Genomic DNA, 21,237 nt, shown 5'->3' with positions numbered 1-21,237 from the left:
TTTTTTACGAGGGAAGGAGATAGTTGTGTGAAAAACTGTAAATAGAGTGCCATTAAAGTTTAAAAGGAACATTTTGGATTGAGACATTTGTAGTGATAAAAGACTTTATACTAAGTCGACAGTAGTTTCGAGTTCAATATCTAAACAATTTTTATCCCTTTCTCTTTGTTAAAAAAACTCAAACTCTGTTTAAATGTATTGATACAAAATCTTAAAATTGTTTTGATATTTGAGATTTGGTATCGTGGAGGGGAGGTCGAGTCAGTCTAAATGGGCTTGTGAAGTGTCATATGTTGGGAATCGATAAATCGTTTAATGTGTCGTTGGTGGATGTTTCATCTTTTAATTTTATAGAGAATGAGTGCTTGAGAAAGCACGAATTAGAAAGGTTGTAACTTCACAGAGCAAGAGCGCCTTGTTTAATTTTACAGAGAATTTGAGTGCTTGAGAAAGCACGAATTAGAAAGGTTGTAACTTTATAGAGCAAGAGCGCCTTGTTAAGTGCTTGAGAAGACGGACCATGCAACACCGTGTTCTTAGTGGGATTTTGTTTTCTAATTTTGCCTTCTAGTGGGATTTTGTTTCTTTAACTTTGCCGAGAACTTGAGAAAGCACGACCTGAAGAGTTAGCATATGTTCAAATCTCGTAAAGAGAAATTATTGAGATTTTTTTAGTGAGTAATCGTAGGCACACACGCATGGTCCATCTTCTCATATACGTGATGATGTTTTTTTTAATAAACTAGCACCTCTTCAAGTTGCACATTTTCATTTAGTAAAGTCAAGAGATAAAACCCGGTCAAGGACGATAGCCGAAATGTTGAGGGAACTTTGCCAATCTCTTGCCTTAACCTTACCCTTTGATGGTGGCCACCAATTGTTGCTACATTTCTTTCAGATAATATTCAACAGCACTGCCACTTCAAGTTGGGTACTGCAGGCTAATTAAATCAAGTTTTTAATGAGAAATGAGCTCGTTGCAGACCCTTTTAGCTCCTTCACTTTCCATTTCTTTCTCATCATCGAACTCAAAGCCCTGTTATTCACCTCTCGAATCCCTAGAAACATGCTCTTCCATGGCCCAACTCAAGCAAAATCATGCCCACCTCACCAAACTCGGCCTTTCCTCCGATAACGATGCCATGGGTCGCCTCATCAAGTTTTGTGCATTGTTTAACGACGGAGATTTGGGCTACGCACTCCACCTGTTCGATACATTGCCTCATCCGGATGCTTTCATTTACAATATCCTCATCAGAGGTTACTTGCTACGGAGACAAGCTGCCGACTGCATCGTTCTCTACTTGCGGATGTTGCAAGATTCTGTTTTGCCTAATAAGTTCACTTTCCCTTGTCTCATAAGAGCTTGTTCGGTTGATGGTGCTGTTGAAAAAGGGGCTCAAATTCACGCCCACGTCTTCAAATTCGGGTTTGCTAATGATGGCTTTTGTCTGAACAATTTGATTCATATGTATGTGGATTTCAAGGCTTTGGAAAATGCTCGGAAGGTGTTTAACAAAATGCCAAGGAGAGATGTTGTTTCTTGGACTACTTTGATAAGCGGGTATGCCCAATTGGGTCTTGTCGACGCCGCGTTTGAAGTTTTCGAGCGGATGCCGGAGAGGAATTCCGTTTCTTGGAATGCCATGATCGCTGCTTACGTGCAGAGCAACCGCTTTCACGAGGCTTTTGCTTTGTTTAATAGGATGAGGGCTGAGAATTTGGCGCTGGATAAGTTCGTGGCGGCTAGCATGTTATCGGCATGTACTGGGTTAGGAGCTCTCGAGCAAGGCGAGTGGATACATAAATATATCCGCAACAAAGGGATCGAACTTGACCCGAAGCTTGCTACAACCATTATTGATATGTACTGCAAATGTGGGTGCTTGGAGAAAGCTTATGAAACTTTCAAGGGTCTCACTTATAAGAGTATTTCTTCATGGAATTGCATGATTGGGGGCTTTGCAATGCATGGAAAAGGAGAAGCTGCCATTTCCATTTTCAAGGATATGGAAAAACAAGGGATCGTTCCCGATAACATCACCTTCGTAAACATCCTTAGTGCATGTTCGCATTCAGGGTTAGTTGAGGAAGGTCGCTATTATTTCCAGTACATGACTCGAGTTCACCGAATTGAACCCATGATGGAGCATTATGGATGCATGGTTGATTTGCTTGGAAGGGCTGGATTACTAGATGAAGCCAAAAAGCTAATTGATCAAATGCCAATGACTCCTGATGTAGGTGTACTAGGTGCTCTTTTCGGCGCGTGTAGGATCCACGGAAACTTCGAGTTAGGTGAACAAGTGGGCAAGAGAGTCATTGAACTGGAACCGAACAACAGCGGACGCTACGTATTATTAGCTAACTTATATGTCAAAGCCGGCCGATATGAAGATATGGCTAACGTGAGGAGAATGATGAACGAGAGGGGAGTGAAGAAAGTCCCTGGCTTCTCTGTCATTGAATTAGAAGGTGAAGTTAATGAATTCATAGCAGGAGGAAGAGACCATCCCGAAAGCAAAGAGATATACGCCAAACTCGATGAGATGCTGGACCGTATTCGAGCCATTGGGTACGTTCCTTGCAGTGCTGAGGGAGTGGTAGAAGAGCTTGATGAAGAGGAAGAAAAGGAGAATCCTTTGAACTATCATAGTGAGAAGCTTGCCATTGCCTTCGGTTTGTTGAAAACAAAAGCAGGGGACACTTTCAGGATAACTAAAAATCTTCGAGTTTGCAGAGATTGCCACCATGCTAGCAAACTTGTCTCAAAGGTTTTTGATCGTGAGATCGTTGTTAGGGACCGGAATCGGTTTCACCATTTCAAAGATGGGGAGTGTTCCTGCAAGGATTACTGGTAGTACTAGGTGGTGTGCTTGTGGCTGTTAACTTGGGTGTTAACAGTGTGTGTATATATATTGTATCAATCTGATTCGATCTAGCCGATAACTTATGTGTTAAAAAAACTCATTTGAATTTTAGAGTATTATATATATATATATATCAATTTTCACGTTGCTTTTCTAGAGTAGTATCGAAGAATTTTACACCCAAAATCAGAAATGGAAATCTTTTGTCTTCAAAAGAAAAAAAGGAAATCTGAAAATTATAAGGACTGAGAGCATAATTAGACTTAAAAAATAGGGAGCGATCCTACTTGTTAACAAACTAAAATGACATTCTTTGGTTTTTACCAAATAAATTTAAGTTGTTATAAACATGTTTTAGATACATACATTTTACATCTAACAGTTAAATATGATGGATATATATTTGATACTGGTCTTAATTAAAACATTTTAAAGTTTAAAAATTGATTTAAAATCTAAATTCTCCAATGCAATTAAATCATATATAAATAAAATATGTTCATATTTTTTTTCTCCATTTACTCAATATGTTTTTTCGAGCTCGTCTACAAAACCCAAACAATATTCCCCTCAAACTTCTTGGTATATGTGACCTGCAATTCACTCTTCTTTTTTAAATCTTTGAGTAAAACAACCACATAACTTAAAACTTTCAACTCCGATTGTTTCCAATAATACATATTATATTAAAGGAAGGAATAATATATTTTTTTATTTTTTAATTTACGAACTAGATTTATTTTTATTTTTGAATTTAAAAAATATAAAAATTTGATGATTTGACTCTTTAAGATTATACCACATTATTATTTAAAAATTAAAAAAATTATATAAATTTCCGAGCTTTCCTAATATAATTTTAGATTGTTACATGTAGTGCTCTTGATTTGTTGGTTTGATTAGTTTAACTCCTAGACCAACAATAAATAAACAATTAAAAATTCATAAAAGCTTAAAAAATTAAAGAATTATTAAATCGATTCAACATGTTCTGCTGATTTTTGTCTCCAATTTTTTTTATTTTTACCAGTTTCTAATTCAACCGATTCAACTCCTTTATTTGGATTAATATATGTGTCAGCTTTCAGTACAATAAGTTTAACCAATCAATCCAGATATGTTGTAAAAATATTAGTTACATCCTCAAATCTTGATAAAATTCAAATTTAAGAATTAAAATAAATCTAATTACCAAATTTAGGGCTAAATATTATATTATCCTATTCTATAATATAAAAAAAAGGAAAAAAAGGCAAAGGAATAAACAGCAGAGCAGAGCAATCTTCCCAATTAAACATTAAATAGTAGTATATAAAAGCTTAGCTGCTTCCACTTCACACACTGTTAAAATTTCCAAAAGGCAACAATGTCTTTCCTTCATTACCTACCTCTCTCAACTCCACATCTTATTTCCCAATGCCCCAAAACCCAATCCTACAAAACCTGAAAACCCTAACAAAATCCCTTCTGTTTTTCAAAAATGCTGCACCACCACCCTGTTTTGTTTTCCTCTCAATGTGCTTCCCCCTTTGGGTTTTGGGTTTAGCCCTTTCTTCTTTTTAAACACACCCAAAGTCCCAAAATTCCCTTTTTTTTCTTTCTTTTTTTTCATTTTTGGGTGCCTTGCCAGCATTACTTGAACAGGTTTCTTCTGATTCATATGTTCTTCATCTAAATGCTTCAAAGTTTTGACTTTTTTTTATTTGATCCAGTCAAAATGATGCCTGATTTTATTTTTTTGCTTTTTTGTTTGAAATATGATATCTGATTCCATTTGAAATGTGGGTGTTTTTTTTTGTGTTTATTGAAATGTGATGCTTTGATATTTGTTTTAGGGTTTGGATAAGCTATTTACTTGAAGGATCTTAGGTTTTTTTTCCTTGGGAATTTGATTGTGGTTAAAGGGTAATTTTTTCCTTTAATTGCTTTCACACTGCATTTGTTTTACTGTGAAAATGAGATTTGGTTGTAATATGAATTGATGTTTGAATCAATGCTTTAGATTGTTAGATTTGGATTATGATGTTTTTAAACTGTTTTTTTTATTGTTAGGTGTATCGGTGTGGCGAAAATGGCGTCTGATCTGAACAAAACACTGTCAAAAACATACATTGGTCTACAGTTATGGGTACTTATTGTAATTTGTTTAGGGATAGTGTTTTTAGTTATTCTTGGTATATCTCTGTGGCTTAGCTTTCGAAAGAAAACCGGGAGGCATAAGGACATACTTCCGTCAAGACAAGCACCTTATGTTTCGGAGGAAATTAAAGAAATAGGAGTCGATGAAGTTTCGGCGAACAATGGCAGTCCGAATACTCTTAACTATAAATTCAGTGATAGAGATTCAGACAAGGTTTCATATCATGTTGGTAACGGAGATGACAGTGGCCTGTCTGGTTCTTTTAATCATTTAGGGAAAGATGTTAAGGGATCTCAACCAGCTGAAGAGAAAGGTGTCGGAGTGGTTTCCGTGTTCAGGCCTTTTTCGCATCCGTTAACCGCTCCTTCACCTTTGTCTGGTCTACCCGAATTTTCGCACTTAGGATGGGGTCATTGGTTCACTCTTAGAGACCTACAGCTCGCAACCAACCGGTTTTCTAAGGATAATATTATCGGTGATGGTGGATACGGAGTTGTTTATAGAGGCAATCTGGTTAACGGGACACCTGTAGCCGTCAAAAAGCTCCTTAACAATCCGTATGTTGCACGAAATTATCCCTTTTGTTGTTTGTGTTTTGCTGTGTATAACTTCTAACTTAGCTCATAGTTGTTCGATGTTATTTTAGGGGGCAAGCTGACAAAGATTTTCGAGTCGAAGTTGAAGCTATCGGTCACATGCGACATAAAAACTTAGTTCGACTTCTCGGGTATTGCATTGAGGGAACTCATAGGTACGCTGTCGTTAATAAATTGTTATATTTACATGTCCTTGTTCTTATAATCTGGGTTTGCATAAATGTGTTCTGCTATAACTCGTAGGATGTTGGTTTACGAATATGTCAATAACGGCAATTTAGAGCAATGACTTCGTGGAGTTATGTCTCACAAGGGATATCTTACTTGGGAGGCTCGTATAAAGATTCTTCTTGGTACTGCCAAGGCGTAAGTCCGCTTTTAAAACTAAATCTCAGCTATTAATGCTTTAAGTAACTTCGGATTTAATCTCATTTTGTTTCTCGAAACTACATTTTGCAGGTTGGCTTATTTGCATGAAGCTATTGAACCTAAAGTCGTGCATAGAGACATAAAATTGAGTAATATATTGATTGATGACAACTATGATTCTAAGATATCCGATTTTGGTCTGGCCAAATTGTTAGGTGACGGGAAAAGTTATATCGCAACAAGAGTTATGGGTACCTTCGGGTGAGCAGTTTTACTGTAGTTTTTTTTGTTTCCTTTTTTTTTTACATTAGTTAACTAAGTCTCGTGTTCGGCTTGCACGAATTAACCAGTTATGTTGCTCCGGAATATGCCAACTCGGGCCTCCTGAATGAGAAGAGTGATGTTTATAGCTATGGTGTAGTGCTCTTAGAAGCAATTACTGGAAGATACCCTGTAGATTACGGTCGCCCTCAGCCCGAGGTACAAACACTAAAAGGCATTTTTATGCTGTGCTTGTCGTGAGATTTTTGCTTTTTAATATGTTTTTTTATTGGTAATGTACATTAACCGAATATGGTAAACTCTCAGGTAAATATGGTCGAGTGGTTAAAGATGATGGTTCAACTCCGCCGATCGGAGGAAGTAGTTGACCCTAACATAGAGGCTAGACCATCAACTAGCGCTCTTAAACGAGCTCTTTTGACCGCTTTGAGATGTGTCGATCCTGATGCAGATAAAAGACCGAAGATGAGTCAAGTCGTTCGCATGCTTGAATCAGAGGAGTATCCTATACCTCGAGAGGTTTGATTTCAATACTTTAAAATCATTTAATAAGAATTACTTGGTGTTTGTGGAAGTTGCATTATAATGCGGGAAGTAGTAGGCTCGAGGATAACAACTTCTTGCTTTTAGATAGATTGTCGTTCTAGCCATGATTTTAGTCCATCTACCATACTGAAATTTGTAATTTAGCATAATTTGGTCTCATTATTTTTATAATGTTATTAGTAGGTTCAAATTGATAACGTAGGTAATTGCTGCCTACCCATGATTTTAGTCCCTCTACTATACTGAAAATTATAATTTAGTCCTAATTTGACATAATTTGGTCTCGTTACTTTTATAATGTTGTTAGCAGGTCCAAATTGTTTAGTCCTTCTACTATACTGAAATTTGTGCTTTAATCCCTCTAATTTGACATAATTTGGTCTCATTACTTTTATAATGTTATTAGTGTAATTGCTTGCTGCTGTTAAATTGATGATGTGGATTTATCAATTTGGACATACTAATAACATTATAAAAGTATTGGAAGATATTATGCCAAACTAAAGTATAGAAATTGAACTAAAATCGTAATCTGACCATAGATTGTTTGATAGGCAATGTTTTTAGAACTAGATTGGTGGTCGAACTGGTCAGGTCATTGGTTCGCCGGTTCAACCTGTTCGCTTAAAAAAATATTAAAAATAAAAAACCTGGTTCAACCGATCCACTCCGGTTCCCGGTCTATTAAGTTCAGAGCTATTCTTCGGATCGGTACCCTGGTCGGTTACTGGTCCAACCGGTCAGTATGTTTCGGTTCAAACATCATTGCTGATAGGTGAATTTCTGGTTTAAGGTTGTAACCGTGTGTAAAATTTTCAGGATAGAAGACGCAGAAGGAATCAGACAGTGAACTCAGAAGCCGAAACAGGACCGAGAAACTCTGATGCTGATAGGAGTGATGATACGGATTCAAGGTCAGACAGCCGAATCTACCACTGCCCCTCCTAGACATTTAGGATAAATGGTTTCAAAATCCACCAATGCTTTACTTAGGTCAAAAATTGTGATGCTTCGGAATGGTGTATACGAGATGGCAAATGTCGTGCAGCCGATACAGGCAAACGATTAAATTTATTTATTTTTATATGGGATCTTTGAATTACATATCTAGTTGTAAATTCTAGAGAAGATTAGTTTGTTTTTGGTTCCAGATATGGCGTTCTCGGTCATCGTTGTGCATTGTTTGCCTTGCCACAAGATTTTTCTGTACAGGTCTATTATATGGGATTCTATATAAATTTTTTTACCTCCATTGGGTGCTTCACTTTTATGAATTTGTGTTGCAGTGCTAAATCTTATACATATATATATATGCACACATGCACATTCACATCCATACATTCATCTTATATATGGATAGTTGTGATTAGGAAGTATTTCTTGGTTTGTTGTCCTTAGGTAGCGATAATTATTGAAGCTGAAAATTATGAACATGGTACTTGCCTCCTTATCCCATGTGCATATGGGTTGGCTTTGATGAGATGAGTCCAAAAAAACCTATGTTTTCTTTATTATTTTGGGTTAATTTCACCAAACGTCCTCAAACAATTGTCAAAAATCTAAGTTGGCTTCTAAATTTCAAAACTTTTTAATTGAGTTATCAAAATATCGATATTGAATTAACGAGGTCTTTTCACCAGTTTAACCGTTAATTTTGGTGTTAAATATCACGTGGAATGTGCATGTGATAGAAAGGCATGTTTGATATAATATTATATTGATATTTTGAGGATTTGATTATAACACTTCGAAATTTGAGATCAATTTAAAATGTTAATCATAGTTTGAAAGGGGGGGGGGTGAAGGAAATAATCCTACTAGCTTTCTATTGTCCAAACCCTAATCTAAACTTGAAAAGTGAATCACGTTCCATGTGGTGGGGATGTCCATCACTTGGTTTTAAGGCCAATTATGGCATGGCCATCCACCCACATCAAGTTTTCAAACTCTCCCATTGTCTTTTTTTTTTTTATCAAAGGAAGGTAGAATATAGACTTTAAATTGTTTGTGACTGTAAGTTGATCGGTTTAAGCAATTTTCAAAATTTAAACAAGGGAATGTAATATTTTGTGCATCTTACTTATAATCTGAAAGTAAACTCGAATATCACTATAAATTTCAATGAGTAATTGATTAGTTTTAGTTGAAAAATCGACTTAACTGATTGATTGACTTAACCTAATTGTCTCCAACCTTGTAAACGCATCTACCTCTTACCTCTCTATATGTGGCAGAAGTGCTTTATCGTTTTAAAGACAAGGCGGGGCGGGATGTTGTTTCTAAAGACGATTTCCCAATCCGATATTTTGAAATTACTATTTTACTTTTATATATTTAGCTTTCAGATGATATAAATATAATTATATATTATAGGAAAAACACTAAAATATTCAAAGAATATTCTTTTTATTTTATATGTAAAACGCATAAGCTTTGGACAGTTCCGGAAAAATCCAAAATCCAAGGAGATGGTGGTGATATTTAAGTTCTAACATCCACGGCGAAATGAAGCAATGATGGATTGAGCAATATCTACCCACCACGCTCCATTATCATCCCTAGCTCTACCATTCAAGTCTAGGTTTCCAAAAAATTGGCATTCAATGGTGGTAAGTAACATCAACAATCTGAATGTTTCAGCTATGACAATAAAAGCAATATAATAAGTCCAGGTCATAGCAGGACTAACCAGCCTTAAGCTCAACATCAAACATAGAATCAACCACAAAGGAAATTACTAGAAAACAATGTGTGCATTAGCAAGTCCAAACTTGTCTGTTTATGATATGAGAGCATCCAATGGGGGTAAATAATATATGCTTGCTACAGTTTTCATTTTGCAGGAAAAAATTGGCATCAGTGGTGGTAAATAACCTATGCTACAATAAAAGCATTGAAATCCAAATTCAGGGCATAGCAGGGTTAACCAGCACTAAACTCAACAGCAAACATAGAATCAACCACTAGGAAAATAAAAAACGTGTGCATTTGCAAGTTGCAACCTGTTCGTTTATGACATGAGAGACAATTCACACGACATAACAGAAAAGCTTACAGCATTGCTTGTCTCACAGCTAGGTGCAGTATGTTTTGCCGGTTAAATTTCTGAACGAATACGATGATTTAAAAAGGATTCCATAACTGATGCTACACTGAAGACTTGTATGGTCTACTTGCTTGCTGCTACAAATGCAAATATGAATCACAGTTTTTTCACTATGAGGAAGACAACCCTGGACCTGAGGATTGGGATTTCGGCCTCGAGTGCCCCAAGGCAATTAGCTTCTCTATTAACTTCTTTTCAGCATTTGCCTGTGAGGAAAAAAAGGGAACAAAATGATGATATAAGCACAAAAGATTAACATATCAGATCTTTGCTTGAATTCAAGTCTAAATATCAATGAATAAAAAACCAAACCTCAAGCATGGGGTTATTCTTTGGGATATTGCAGGCCACAATTATGTTAAGACCAGTCTTTAGCACTGCAAAAGATTCAATTTGCTTTAAATTCAAGCCAAAAAGACGAAAACAAAAGTCTAATTATGATTTTAGTCCCTCTGCTATATCGAAAATTGGGATCTAATCCTCTAATTTAGCAGAATTTTGATATATCTACTTGATAACACCATTAGTTCTTGCCGTTAAAATGATGACAAATTTTTTTTTTAAAACAACCTTAAACATTTGGTTGATATATAAATTTATTATTTGTTGAACATGGTTGACAAGATTTCCTCATGACCTAAACTAAGTGAATAATGGTAAAAATGGCTTCAAGGCACTTTTTAATACAGCAACTAACAACATAACAAAATTAAAGGCACCAAATTATGTCAAATTAAAGTAGAAGGATTAAATTGAGAATTTGAGCATAGTAAAGTGACTAAACCAATAATTAGACCAACAGAGATATAGCATTAAAATGTTGGTAAAATTGAACAAAGACCTAATCGTCGAGCAATTCCAGAGCCTGTGTTATCTGAAACACCTCCAAGAATTGAAGTCACGCTCACCGTATTATTCTATTCATAACAATGGATTCTTTTAGTAACAATACAAAATAGTATTATAATCAATGATAAAAAAAAAGTAATCAATTGAAGAGAAATAACTTACAGGTCGTGTAGGAGCAGCAGCATATAAATTTCCCAAATTAGCAGAGGTAGAGCCGATCCATACGTATATCTATGAAAAATTCAATAACGAATATGAAATTTGGGAAAGACTGACAGAACAATAAACATTCGTGCTTTAAAATAAGTTTAGAAATTCGAGTAACCTGCTTGGCGAGACGAATGATTTGAAAGTGAAGCGTCACTTCATCCACGATCTCCGAAAAGCTAGTGACCTGCACGCCGCCGGCGATGTCGTCTTGCGGTTTGAATTTGAGGGACTCGACAGAAGCAACGGCTGATTTTGATGCGGCTTCAAAGTCCAATGCTTTACCAGAAGAAGAGGAAGGAGGAGAAGACATGTTCTTCGTCGTTGTCTTCCTTCCGTTCCCGTATACGATTTAGCCTTTCACACTCACTGAGTCTGATAAATCTCTCAAGTTTTTTGGTTTCACACTTTCACTGTTGCTAGGTCGCGATTTCAAAGAGGACTCAACGACTCAGAAACACGGGAAAGGATATCGAAGAAGTAAAATAACAATTAAAATGAGGGTTAATTTCATACGACATCCCCAAAATATAACTCAAATTTTAAATCGCCCCAAATTTCAAAACGTTATAATTGACAATTGAGTAATTAAAGAATCAAAGGGCTTTATCTGAATATCAGCTCCGGACCGAACAGGATCAGACTCGGATCCTAAAATCAATCAAGACACTTATAGTTATACTAAAAAAAGTATCAATATTTTATTCATCAGATTATTTTGTCAACTTAACACAATTAACTTAATCAGTAAATGCTAATTGAATAATTTTTTTTAAATGTTTTTATCTTGTTTTTAAAATTTATTTAATATCTTGCATGCTAGGAAATTAGTTATAATTTTCTTGAATAAATATAGGTGATCTTCGAGTTGAATAAAGTGTACATATAGCATGGATGGATTTGAATGTAGTGGGTTAAAAATAATAATCTTTTAAATATTTAAAATTTAATTGTTGATTGACTCTTAATTTGATTGGCATCGGCATTATTATTAGTGTAAGAGGACGTGAGTTCGAGTGTGCTGAAATGTATTATCCTTTTATAAAAGGGGTTGGGGAAGAGTTATGCTTAATTTTTAACATTATATAAAGAAATGACAGATATATATGATAATAACCTATAATGAGATTAATGTTTAAATAGGTACAAAATTTGGATACAAACCAATCAACCCTCCACAAGAATGGCCTGGTCACTTTCTTTGGAGCACCAGTAACTATAAGAAGAAGAAAACATACAGCCACTATATTCATTGTTCATATGAATATTACAAAGTAAATCAATGCACCCACCACCAAGGCAAATGCATGAAACTTTGTCCGCAATGCCAACTTTTGAGCACCTCCTATATCTCCATTGCTACCTGCAGCTAAAATATAGCAAGTAATCAGAATAAAATTAATGGGCTAATTAAAAAAATGTTTTAATTAAAATTTTAAAGAACCAACATTATATTAATCAACTCAAATTTGAGAAATGGAGTATATTTAAAATAATTGATCAATTTAGTTCTTTGTACTAGTAAAATGAATCAAATAAAGTCAAATAATAACAGAGTTAATAGTTGCTGTTTAAAAAACGACATAATCTCTAAACAAAATATTTCATTTGTAGAATTATAGAAAACTTTTAAAATATAACATTGTTAAACAATAATGATGTTTTTTAAACAGTAAATTAATGTATTTAATAATAGAAGGACTAATTTGATCCTGTCTCTATAATAAAGGAACTTGTACCATTCCTTGTTTTAAATATGCTCTATCTCATAACTAAATTGACATTTAATGTCTAAATTGATAGTTAGATTGATATAATACTAATACTTTAAGGATGAAATTAGAACGTTTTAAAATTTAGAGATCAAATTAGAATCTAGACAATAGTTTAGGGACATTTAGTTAAATTAATCCAAAATTAGTTTCTTACCACATTCTCTCGTAGCATTCATGGAAGTAGAGCATAGGCACATCATGACACCAGTCTCGGTATCATAACCACAAGCACCGCCGGACCGAGTACACCTCCCACAACCGGTGTCCGGCACGGCGTAAGACAATTTCATCCCGTAAACCCAATCCGCCGGTCCAATCCCCTTCAAACCGTCAACATTAATAAAACTAGTATAATGCGAGCAATCCAATATATTCATGCTCATATACTTCACCGTATCGTACCCCGTGAAACAACACGGCGGCGAACTATTAGTAAACGAACGGAACACCCTAAAAGCATTACACCCACCGTAAAGCTCATCACACGAATGCCCTGAGAAGTTAAAACAAAGGTTCTTGTACCGGTTAAGCACCGGCGAGTCGATAGAACAATTGAGAAGGGCAAAAATGGTGTCGGAACTTGGCGGTATCACGACGGATTCAACGTCGGTCATAACGAAATCATGGTGGGGTTGAAGAATGGAACATGTCGACATGGCAGGGTCGTAAACCACCATGGTTTGTTTGTTGTAGTCGATTGATTGGACTTTGTACCGCCCCGAAGTGGTCATGAAAAACAGGTCGGTACCTGTGCAGTTCAGCATTGAGCGGTATTGTGGGGCGCCACAGCCATCGTCGATGCTGAAAGGGTAGTTTATGGCGGTGGTGCCACATAAGGTGCGGCATGGGGTGAGGGGGGAAGCTGGTGGGAAGTGAGAAAGTGAGGTTAATGCTAAAAGGGTTAGGGTAAGGTGGTGTTTTAGAGGGTGCTGCATTATGTTTAACAACAATGGTGGTGATTGAGCTTTGTTGTGTATGTTGGTATGGTATGAAAGGGAAATGGGTAAGGGAGAGGGAGAGGGGATCGAGGAGGGGTTACAGTACCCGAGATTTTAGTGACTTTTTGACTAATAGGCTGAGAGGTGGGATCCATAAGTTTGAAAAAAAGAGGTGAAATATGCAGTGCAGTGCAGTGCAGCTTGCTTTTGTTCTTTTTTTTGTTTCAAACATGGCTCTGGTCCCTATGTTTATGCTTGTTTACGGGGTTTTATGAGTGGAGTGGAGCAATGATCTGGCAAGCATCCAATTTGGGGCAATGTCGTCGAGGATGATGAACGATAAAGCCGAAAGAAAAGATTCGGTGCTTGGCGCTGGCTCTCTTTTACCTCTGCATAGGAGAGATTGTCGCCTCCCATGCATTACCTAAGAGTAAAAGTATTATCAACGCATTTGTATTAGTAGGGACTGGAATGAAAAATGAGTGAATTAATTTTTATTAATTTTTAATATTAAAAACCCATCCTTAAATGCCAAAATGGCGTTAAATAATATCTCCGAAAAGGATGGTATCCTGCAGCTATAGCCATAAATTTGGCCTTACTCGTATCCTCTACGTACCCGAACTTTGTTGTTAGTCTAATTAGTGGTTCTGCTAAAAACATATGTATAAATTATTAGAGGGACCCGTAATTCTATTAAGGGAGGCAATTATCCTAACTGGCCATTATATTAATTTTTAACCATAATTCAAAACCAAACACCATCAACTGTAAAGCGTAGCATCATGTAATATTTATTTTGCCACTTAACAACAAGCGTTTGTAGTCCAACGGTTGGGATAATTGTCTTCCAAGCAATAGACCCGGGTTCGACTCCCGGCAAACGCACACCAAGCTCGGTTTCTTTTTGTTAGGAATTTCAGCTTTTTTGTTTCTTAGTGATGACAATGCTGGTACAGATGATTGGAGATGCTTATATGAATGTTATAGTTGTTTTTTTTATGGGAGAGGATATAGAAGAGGCATTTGCTGATAGGATCAGCCTCAAAAGGACTAGAACATGGCGCTATATATATTGTAGAACATGTAGCTGTTTCACATGATGGTTAGCCTGCAGCTACAGCCATAGTTCTGGCCTACAGTTGAAGCTGCTACCCTACAGCTATGGCCACTGCCCCCATTTTTACTTGTTTGGCTATTAAGGTACATTGCATTCACTTCATATCATTCAAGATTTTGTGTTAAATACAAGTTTCCTATATGGTTTTTCTGATATATTCATTAACAACTCTAATGCGGTACTTTGTCCTATACACAGGTTAATGCTAGTGGAACATCATTAAAGATGTTTCAAAATATAGCCATTTGGAGACATATACCATATCAGACAACAATCAAAACAAAGCCAGTGAGGCAGTGATAGTAATGTAGTTTGTCTTTGTTTCTTACAAAATGTGTTATGTTTGATCAGAAAACTGTTCCTTATTCATCTAATCATTTCAGGTTTCTGCAGATTTTGATAATGTTGAAAACATGATAAATGGAAGTGCGGAGCTAATTGAAGGTGAAGTTCACAATGGTGCAATCTACTTTTAAGACATGTAAATGTCTGTTTTGTTGTTATTTATATATATATATATATAAAGGCTTCTTGCAATTTACACCGACGGTGAACCCCCTGTGCTGCCACCAGGGATGAAAGCAGAAAATTGTTTTAAGGGGACCAAAGATGAATCATAAATTACTGGAAGGGTCAAAGTGAAAATTTATCATTATACTAACATGTAATTTTATAAAAAGCACTAAGTGGAAAATTTACCGGGGCAAAGATGAATCATAAATTATTGGGAGGGCCAGATTGAAATCTTATCATTATACTAACATGTAATTTCATAAAAGTTTAAAGGATTAAATACAAAACTGACCATTTTAGGAAGGGCAACTGCCCCCACTATCAGCCTTTGACACTTCAATCGCTGGCCACTAACCCTGTTTCTAGCACAAGGTGTCTTCGTTTTATTATTCGGAATAATAATTTTGGCATAGCGTTACACCCTTCGCTCCTCCCATGAATTAGGTTTCTGCGAGGTGGTGAAGACTTGTGTTTTCTCTGACTCGATTTTTTGAGTTGAAGTCAATTTATTATTTTTATGTTTGATTTGATGGATTTGATATTTACGAGTAAATTTTCGATAGGATAAGATTTGTTTTAATAATTAAGCATGTAATAATATAACTTTATAGTCGTGACTTTTAATTTTTATGATGATATGTTTTTCTACTACGACTTAACTTTACATTCTAATGTTCATACCAATTTCTTAATATATTATTTAAGATTTAATTTCTAACGTATTGCTTTGAGTCTTTATGATTTTTTTTTTCATACATTATATTTTGGAGCATGCAACAGAACCGGTCTAATGATTGAGTGGACAATCCACCACAAAAGTTTCAAATGCTCTTCTTTTAAAACAAAAAAGAACATCCTTTACATTGGTTACAACATCAAAGTTCCTTTTTTGCTTCTCTTTACAAAGTGATGTGAAATATGTCTCTCTAAATCTAACATTACTTAGTGGGTTCAACCTTAATAATATCTCAATTTCATTTTATCCTATAGTGGTTGCCAAGTGTCATAGTTCTAGGCCGCTAAACAAGTTGGGCATAGCCAAATGCTCCATATTTACAAAATAATGTACAATTTCTCTGTCACAAGGTGTGATTACACCACTAGTTCTTTTATCTAATCACTTCAAATGATTTAATTTTTAAGATCAAATAATTAATTTAATCAACTCTTTCAAAGTATTTTTTATCTTAATACTTATGAGAGTCTCGCTTATTAATTATATTTTTAATTTTAACTATTACGTCTCATCTAAAATGATTGAAAGCATTTAATTACCACATTACATAAATCTATAGTAACGAACCATTTGACCATTTGACCATTTGTCTTTGACCCACATGTAAGAACTTAAAACGTGATGCATTGGGACCAAAGCTAAAGGTGTATAAAGTCCAAAACTCCCACGGGACAGGGGGTTCCCCCCTCAACTCTTCTCAAATACAAGGTTGTTTTAGTTGGACTAAGGTACCAATTCAAAGTAGAACATTGCACTGGTTGACTCGAGAACTAGTATAGATCAATTGAACCAGACAAAAAATTAATTGAATCAAATTTTTAATAATTTATTTAATCAAACTAATGACTTAACTAGTTTGACCACCAATCTAATTTTAAAAACCTTGCTCCTATATCATTCTTTCCTTACCTATTCTTCCCCAACATTCTCCCTCCTTTTTTCCTATGACAACATTCCTCAACGTTTCTCCACCTTGCATCAAGCGAAGTAAACCATCCATGTCCTTATCTCTTTCTCTACCTAATTTGATGAGACCCGATTCTAAGGACAATGATCATAACCGCATTTATTAACATCACGAAAAGTATGGTCATTTTGAGCAACCCACCTTTCCGGAGCTTTATAAGGGGGATGTCTACATGAGCTTTATCATATTATATCCAATGAATGATGCAAAGTAGAGCTTGCGGGAGGCAAAATCATAAAGAAAGGAGCCCCTTATAAAAAGCCACTTTGTAATTTGCATTTACTTCATGTCTGCCCATACGTAAAAGGATGATAGAATCAATCAATGTCGTCGTCGTCATCATCATTATCATGCTCTATAGTTAGAGTAACATTCCCCACATCCTACACTCCATTAATAATAAAATCGCTTAAAATTGCTTTCAATTTCCATCATCTTATATCATTATATAACCAGTAAAAGTATCGCAAATAAATTTGTATTAAAAGATAAATCACATTTTATGTAATGTATTAAAAAAATAAGTAAATTAATTTATGTACATTAAATTAAAGAGTAAATTAATTATTTTATTAAAAATTCGATACATATCTATTGTTAAAAATTGATCCTTATTGGTTATTCTATTAGCCAGATCAATTTTTTTATTTATTTCTCAAGGTATCTATTGGACGAGCCTAGTGACTAATCATTCACATTCTGTAGGTTTATTAAGGGGGTAGACGTTGGCCACAAGTTTTAAAGCTGCTCCATACCCAAGTGAGGATTGAACCCTCGACCATTGGTTAAGGTAGGAGAGACCCTTACCATCTCACTTAACCCCATGTTTTCAGCCACATCAATTTTTAATGGTAGAAATAAATGAAATTTTTAATAGAAAAGACCATCTTGCTATTTGGTCTATGTACATAGATTAATTTGTCTATTTTTTTAATAAATGGAGCAAAACGCAATCAATCTTCTAATACAAGGGTCTCCATGATACTTTTACCGATTATATAACCTAACTAGGGCAACTCCATATGTATATATATGGAAGGTTGTACGTAAGCATGCATGGATTGCTTAGATATTATGTATTAAAAAGAATAGAAGATATCAATAAAATTAAGGCAAACTACAAGTATGGTGGATCAGTATCTATCGCGAGTAGAAGAACATACCTTAGATCAAAGTCGATCTATCAGTCGGTGTTGGAGATCATAGAAGAAAACTGTTTGAATTTTGGTTCACAGATTTGTGATGTTCAAAATTGAATTGTAGAAGATAAGGAAATGAGAGATTTTGATTGGTGCAAGAGGTGCAAAAAGAGAATGTTATATAACAACGGTTTTAGCAGCACAATGACTTAAATGAAAACTTTTGAATATTTTGGTGACCATTTTGTAACTTTTTTGAAGTTGACTGACCAAAGCGTAAACTTACTGATAGCTTAGCAACCTTGAGTGTAGTTTACCCTTAAATTTAAGAGATTTTCTTTTTAAACACGACATATATAAGTTATTAATGCAATTAGTACGTATATGTTTGCAATTTGATACGTATGTTTTAAATATACTCCATGTCAAATTTGAGATAATATTTAACATCTAAATTTTAAAGACTCAATTAAAACATCTTAAAATTTGAGAACTAATTTAAAATTAAATCATAATTTGAAAGCGTATAAAAAGAAAGAAGCAAACCAAAAAATTTTAAAGCATGAAAACCCTTCTGTCCTTCTATAAACTATTATATAATATTGAAATCAATGGATCAAAATAATGAATGATGTTTTAGTTAGGATTCGAGATATACCACTAACAGTACTTAGGGCAGAGGCTTTGGTTTCATTGCTTAACTAATATAATTTCAGTTTTAGTACTTCTAAAAACCAATAATTCAATTTAATACCTTTAATCCTTAATTTAAATGATTTTTTTGTTGTTGAAATTTTTAGTCAAATTAACAACTTAGTTATGCCATTTTAATATAAAACTTTTATCTTGACCTCTTTACAATTTTATAATTATTTCTCGATATCGACATAAAATTTTTTGGTTAATTACGCTCTTAGTTTTTGTACTCTTCATACATTTGGAATTTAATTTTTCTACTTTTATTTTTAGAAATTTAGTCCTTCTGCTTTTCAGGTTTCAAATTTCAGGCTCAATTATTAAAACTATTAAATATTTCTATTAAATATGTTGGCGTGACATTCTAAAATAAAATAAATACTTAGTTAGTAGTCGTGTAACAAAAAAATGACATTGGATTGAATTTGAATTTTAAAAAAATTAACTATATCAACAATTAGACTTGTATTTTTAAATCAAAAAAAATAAATGGACTAAATTACTTAAAATAAAAGTAGATAAACTAAATTAAAAATATGTAAAAAGTAAGGGACCTAAAGCATATTTTAACCTTCTTTTTATTGAAACAAGAAAATGAAGTTGGCTCCACAAATCCCATAATGATTGAATAAGATAAGTATTCATTCCCTATGTGAATGATTACGGACGATGTCTACCAACAAGTGATTTGGTGTAATGGTAAGACATATTATATTTTTAAGGAGAGGATCTAGATTTGAGCCTTAGGGATGATATCAACAACGAATCCCAAACATGATTGTACTGAGGGACAATATCGAAGATTGGAGAAGAACGATGTCTGGATTTTAGTTCGTAGATTCGTGACGTTTAAAGTTATTTCATTAAAAAAATGAACTATAGAAGAGAAAGGGAATAAAAGTTTTCAATTGGTGCAAGTTGTTTTATAAAAACTTTCGAACAATTCAATGATCATTTTATAACTTTCTGAAGTTGAATAACCAAAATGTAAATTCACTAATAATTTGATGCCATTAGGTATAATTTACCATTTTCCTAACTGTGAATGAGAACTTATAAATAAGTTTTATTTTTGCTTCAATTCTACCGTATATTTTTAAATTATGATTGATATTTTAAATTGATTTTAAATTTTAAAATGTTTTAATTTTATCGATATTGTATCTATCAAGTTTTTCAGTCAATTTAATAATTATAAATATTTATGAACAACCTCAATATGACGTCTTGAAAAATAACTTTTTTAATTTTTATTAACACTAACTATTTTATTAACCTGTTAGATTCAAAATATTAATGTAATAAATATATAAATATTTATAAATCCGTAATGCAATATTGTGGGAAAATACATTACCATAGATTTCAAAGTAACTCTGAAGTCAACAACAACTACCATTAAGTCAACAAAAAAACTTAGCAGAGTTAATAACTTTGACTTAAATGGTGAAATCTAAAAAATGAAAGAACTAAAAGTACGAGGATTAAATTCTAAATTTATAAAAAATATAATTATTTATATATAAATAAAAGTTGGTTTGCCATTTATTTGAAACAAACAAAGAGGTTTTTGGATTTGCAATTAACCCAAATTCATGAAACTCAAAGCTTAAAAAAATCATATGCAACTAAAAGACAATAATACTAAATTACAAAAAAAAAAAGAACCCAAATCAAAAGAAAAACCAAAGACAACAGTAATTATGATTGTCTTAATGTACCATTTCCATTCCAACAACTACAAACAACTTGTCCTGTTTCATATGTGCATGAGTTTTATTATGGAAAGCCCCGTTATTTCAATTTACCTTATGGTCAGTAAAGATTAATTTTTTAACCCCATGGTTATCAGTAAAAGCGCCACCATGTTATTTTGCTGCTGCTTCTTCAACAATGATGTATATACAATGTAGATTTCCTTTTATAAATTATTTAATGGTTAATAGCGATGAAAGTATAATGAATTTTTTTTAAGAGATAGATTGTATTTTGTTTTTTATTATTATTAGAAATAAGTAAATTAGTTAGATTAAAGAGCAAATCGGTATTATCTGTTAAAAAAATTATCAATTCATATTATTAAAAACTAGTATATCTGATGAAATAATCAGAAAGTGAACGTAGCATGTCACGTGTACCTCATTTTGACGAACAATGACTAGTTTTTAACCGTAAAAATAAATGAAATTTTTAATAGAATGACCAATTTACTTTTTGATTGAATGTATAATGATTAATTTGCATATTTTCTAGTAGAGAAGATAAAATACAATCTGACTCAAAGTATAGGGGCTTCCATGGTATTTTTAAAAATTAGACAAATTAGTCCCTATACATTAGATCAAAAACTGAACTAGTTATTTCTCTTAAAAATTTAATCAATTTGTA

The 21,237-nt window shown here is 34.0% G+C and overlaps 3 protein-coding genes, 1 non-coding gene and 1 pseudogene across 5 annotated transcripts; 3 read left to right on the top strand and 2 right to left on the bottom strand.

Annotated features, from left to right (window-relative positions):
- Positions 1-76: 76 nt before the first annotated feature.
- Positions 77-3,013, top strand: LOC107931463 (pentatricopeptide repeat-containing protein At5g66520). The gene has a single exon (XM_016863346.2). The coding sequence runs from the start codon at positions 969-971 to the stop codon at positions 2,859-2,861; it is 1,893 nt and encodes a 630-aa protein (XP_016718835.1). The 5' UTR covers positions 77-968; the 3' UTR covers positions 2,862-3,013.
- Positions 3,014-4,196: 1,183 nt separating this feature from the next.
- Positions 4,197-8,053, top strand: LOC107931487 (probable receptor-like protein kinase At5g18500; annotated as a pseudogene).
- A 1,714-nt stretch (positions 8,054-9,767) lies between these two features.
- On the bottom strand, positions 9,768-11,479 carry LOC107931489 (proteasome assembly chaperone 4). Its single transcript, XM_016863388.2, has 5 exons — positions 11,084-11,479; positions 10,921-10,989; positions 10,751-10,826; positions 10,222-10,286; positions 9,768-10,115 (listed from the first exon to the last, which is right to left on the bottom strand). Exons 1-5 carry the CDS (start codon positions 11,276-11,278, stop codon positions 10,020-10,022), a joined length of 501 nt encoding a protein of 166 aa, XP_016718877.2. The 5' UTR covers positions 11,279-11,479; the 3' UTR covers positions 9,768-10,019.
- A 537-nt stretch (positions 11,480-12,016) lies between these two features.
- LOC107931488 (wall-associated receptor kinase-like 15) lies at positions 12,017-14,056 on the bottom strand. Of its 2 annotated transcripts, none has more exons than XM_016863387.2 (2): positions 12,895-14,056; positions 12,017-12,328 (listed from the first exon to the last, which is right to left on the bottom strand). In XM_016863387.2, exons 1-2 carry the CDS (start codon positions 13,673-13,675, stop codon positions 12,222-12,224), a joined length of 888 nt encoding a protein of 295 aa, XP_016718876.1. In that variant the 5' UTR covers positions 13,676-14,056; the 3' UTR covers positions 12,017-12,221. The 2 variants fall into 2 exon arrangements, with proteins under 2 accessions (XP_016718876.1, XP_016718875.1); XM_016863386.2 differs by having other exon boundaries at positions 12,017-12,334; positions 12,895-14,042.
- Positions 14,057-14,494: 438 nt separating this feature from the next.
- On the top strand, positions 14,495-14,566 carry TRNAG-UCC (transfer RNA glycine (anticodon UCC)). Its single transcript has one exon. It is a non-coding gene; the product is annotated as a tRNA-Gly (tRNA).
- Positions 14,567-21,237: the final 6,671 nt, after the last annotated feature.

This window comes from Gossypium hirsutum, chromosome D09 (genome assembly GCF_007990345.1).
Source record: "Gossypium hirsutum isolate 1008001.06 chromosome D09, Gossypium_hirsutum_v2.1, whole genome shotgun sequence".
Taxonomy (NCBI): Eukaryota; Viridiplantae; Streptophyta; class Magnoliopsida; order Malvales; family Malvaceae; genus Gossypium; species Gossypium hirsutum.
The sequence above is the reverse complement of the archived record's forward strand: the minus strand, read 5'-3'. Positions and strand labels throughout refer to the sequence as shown.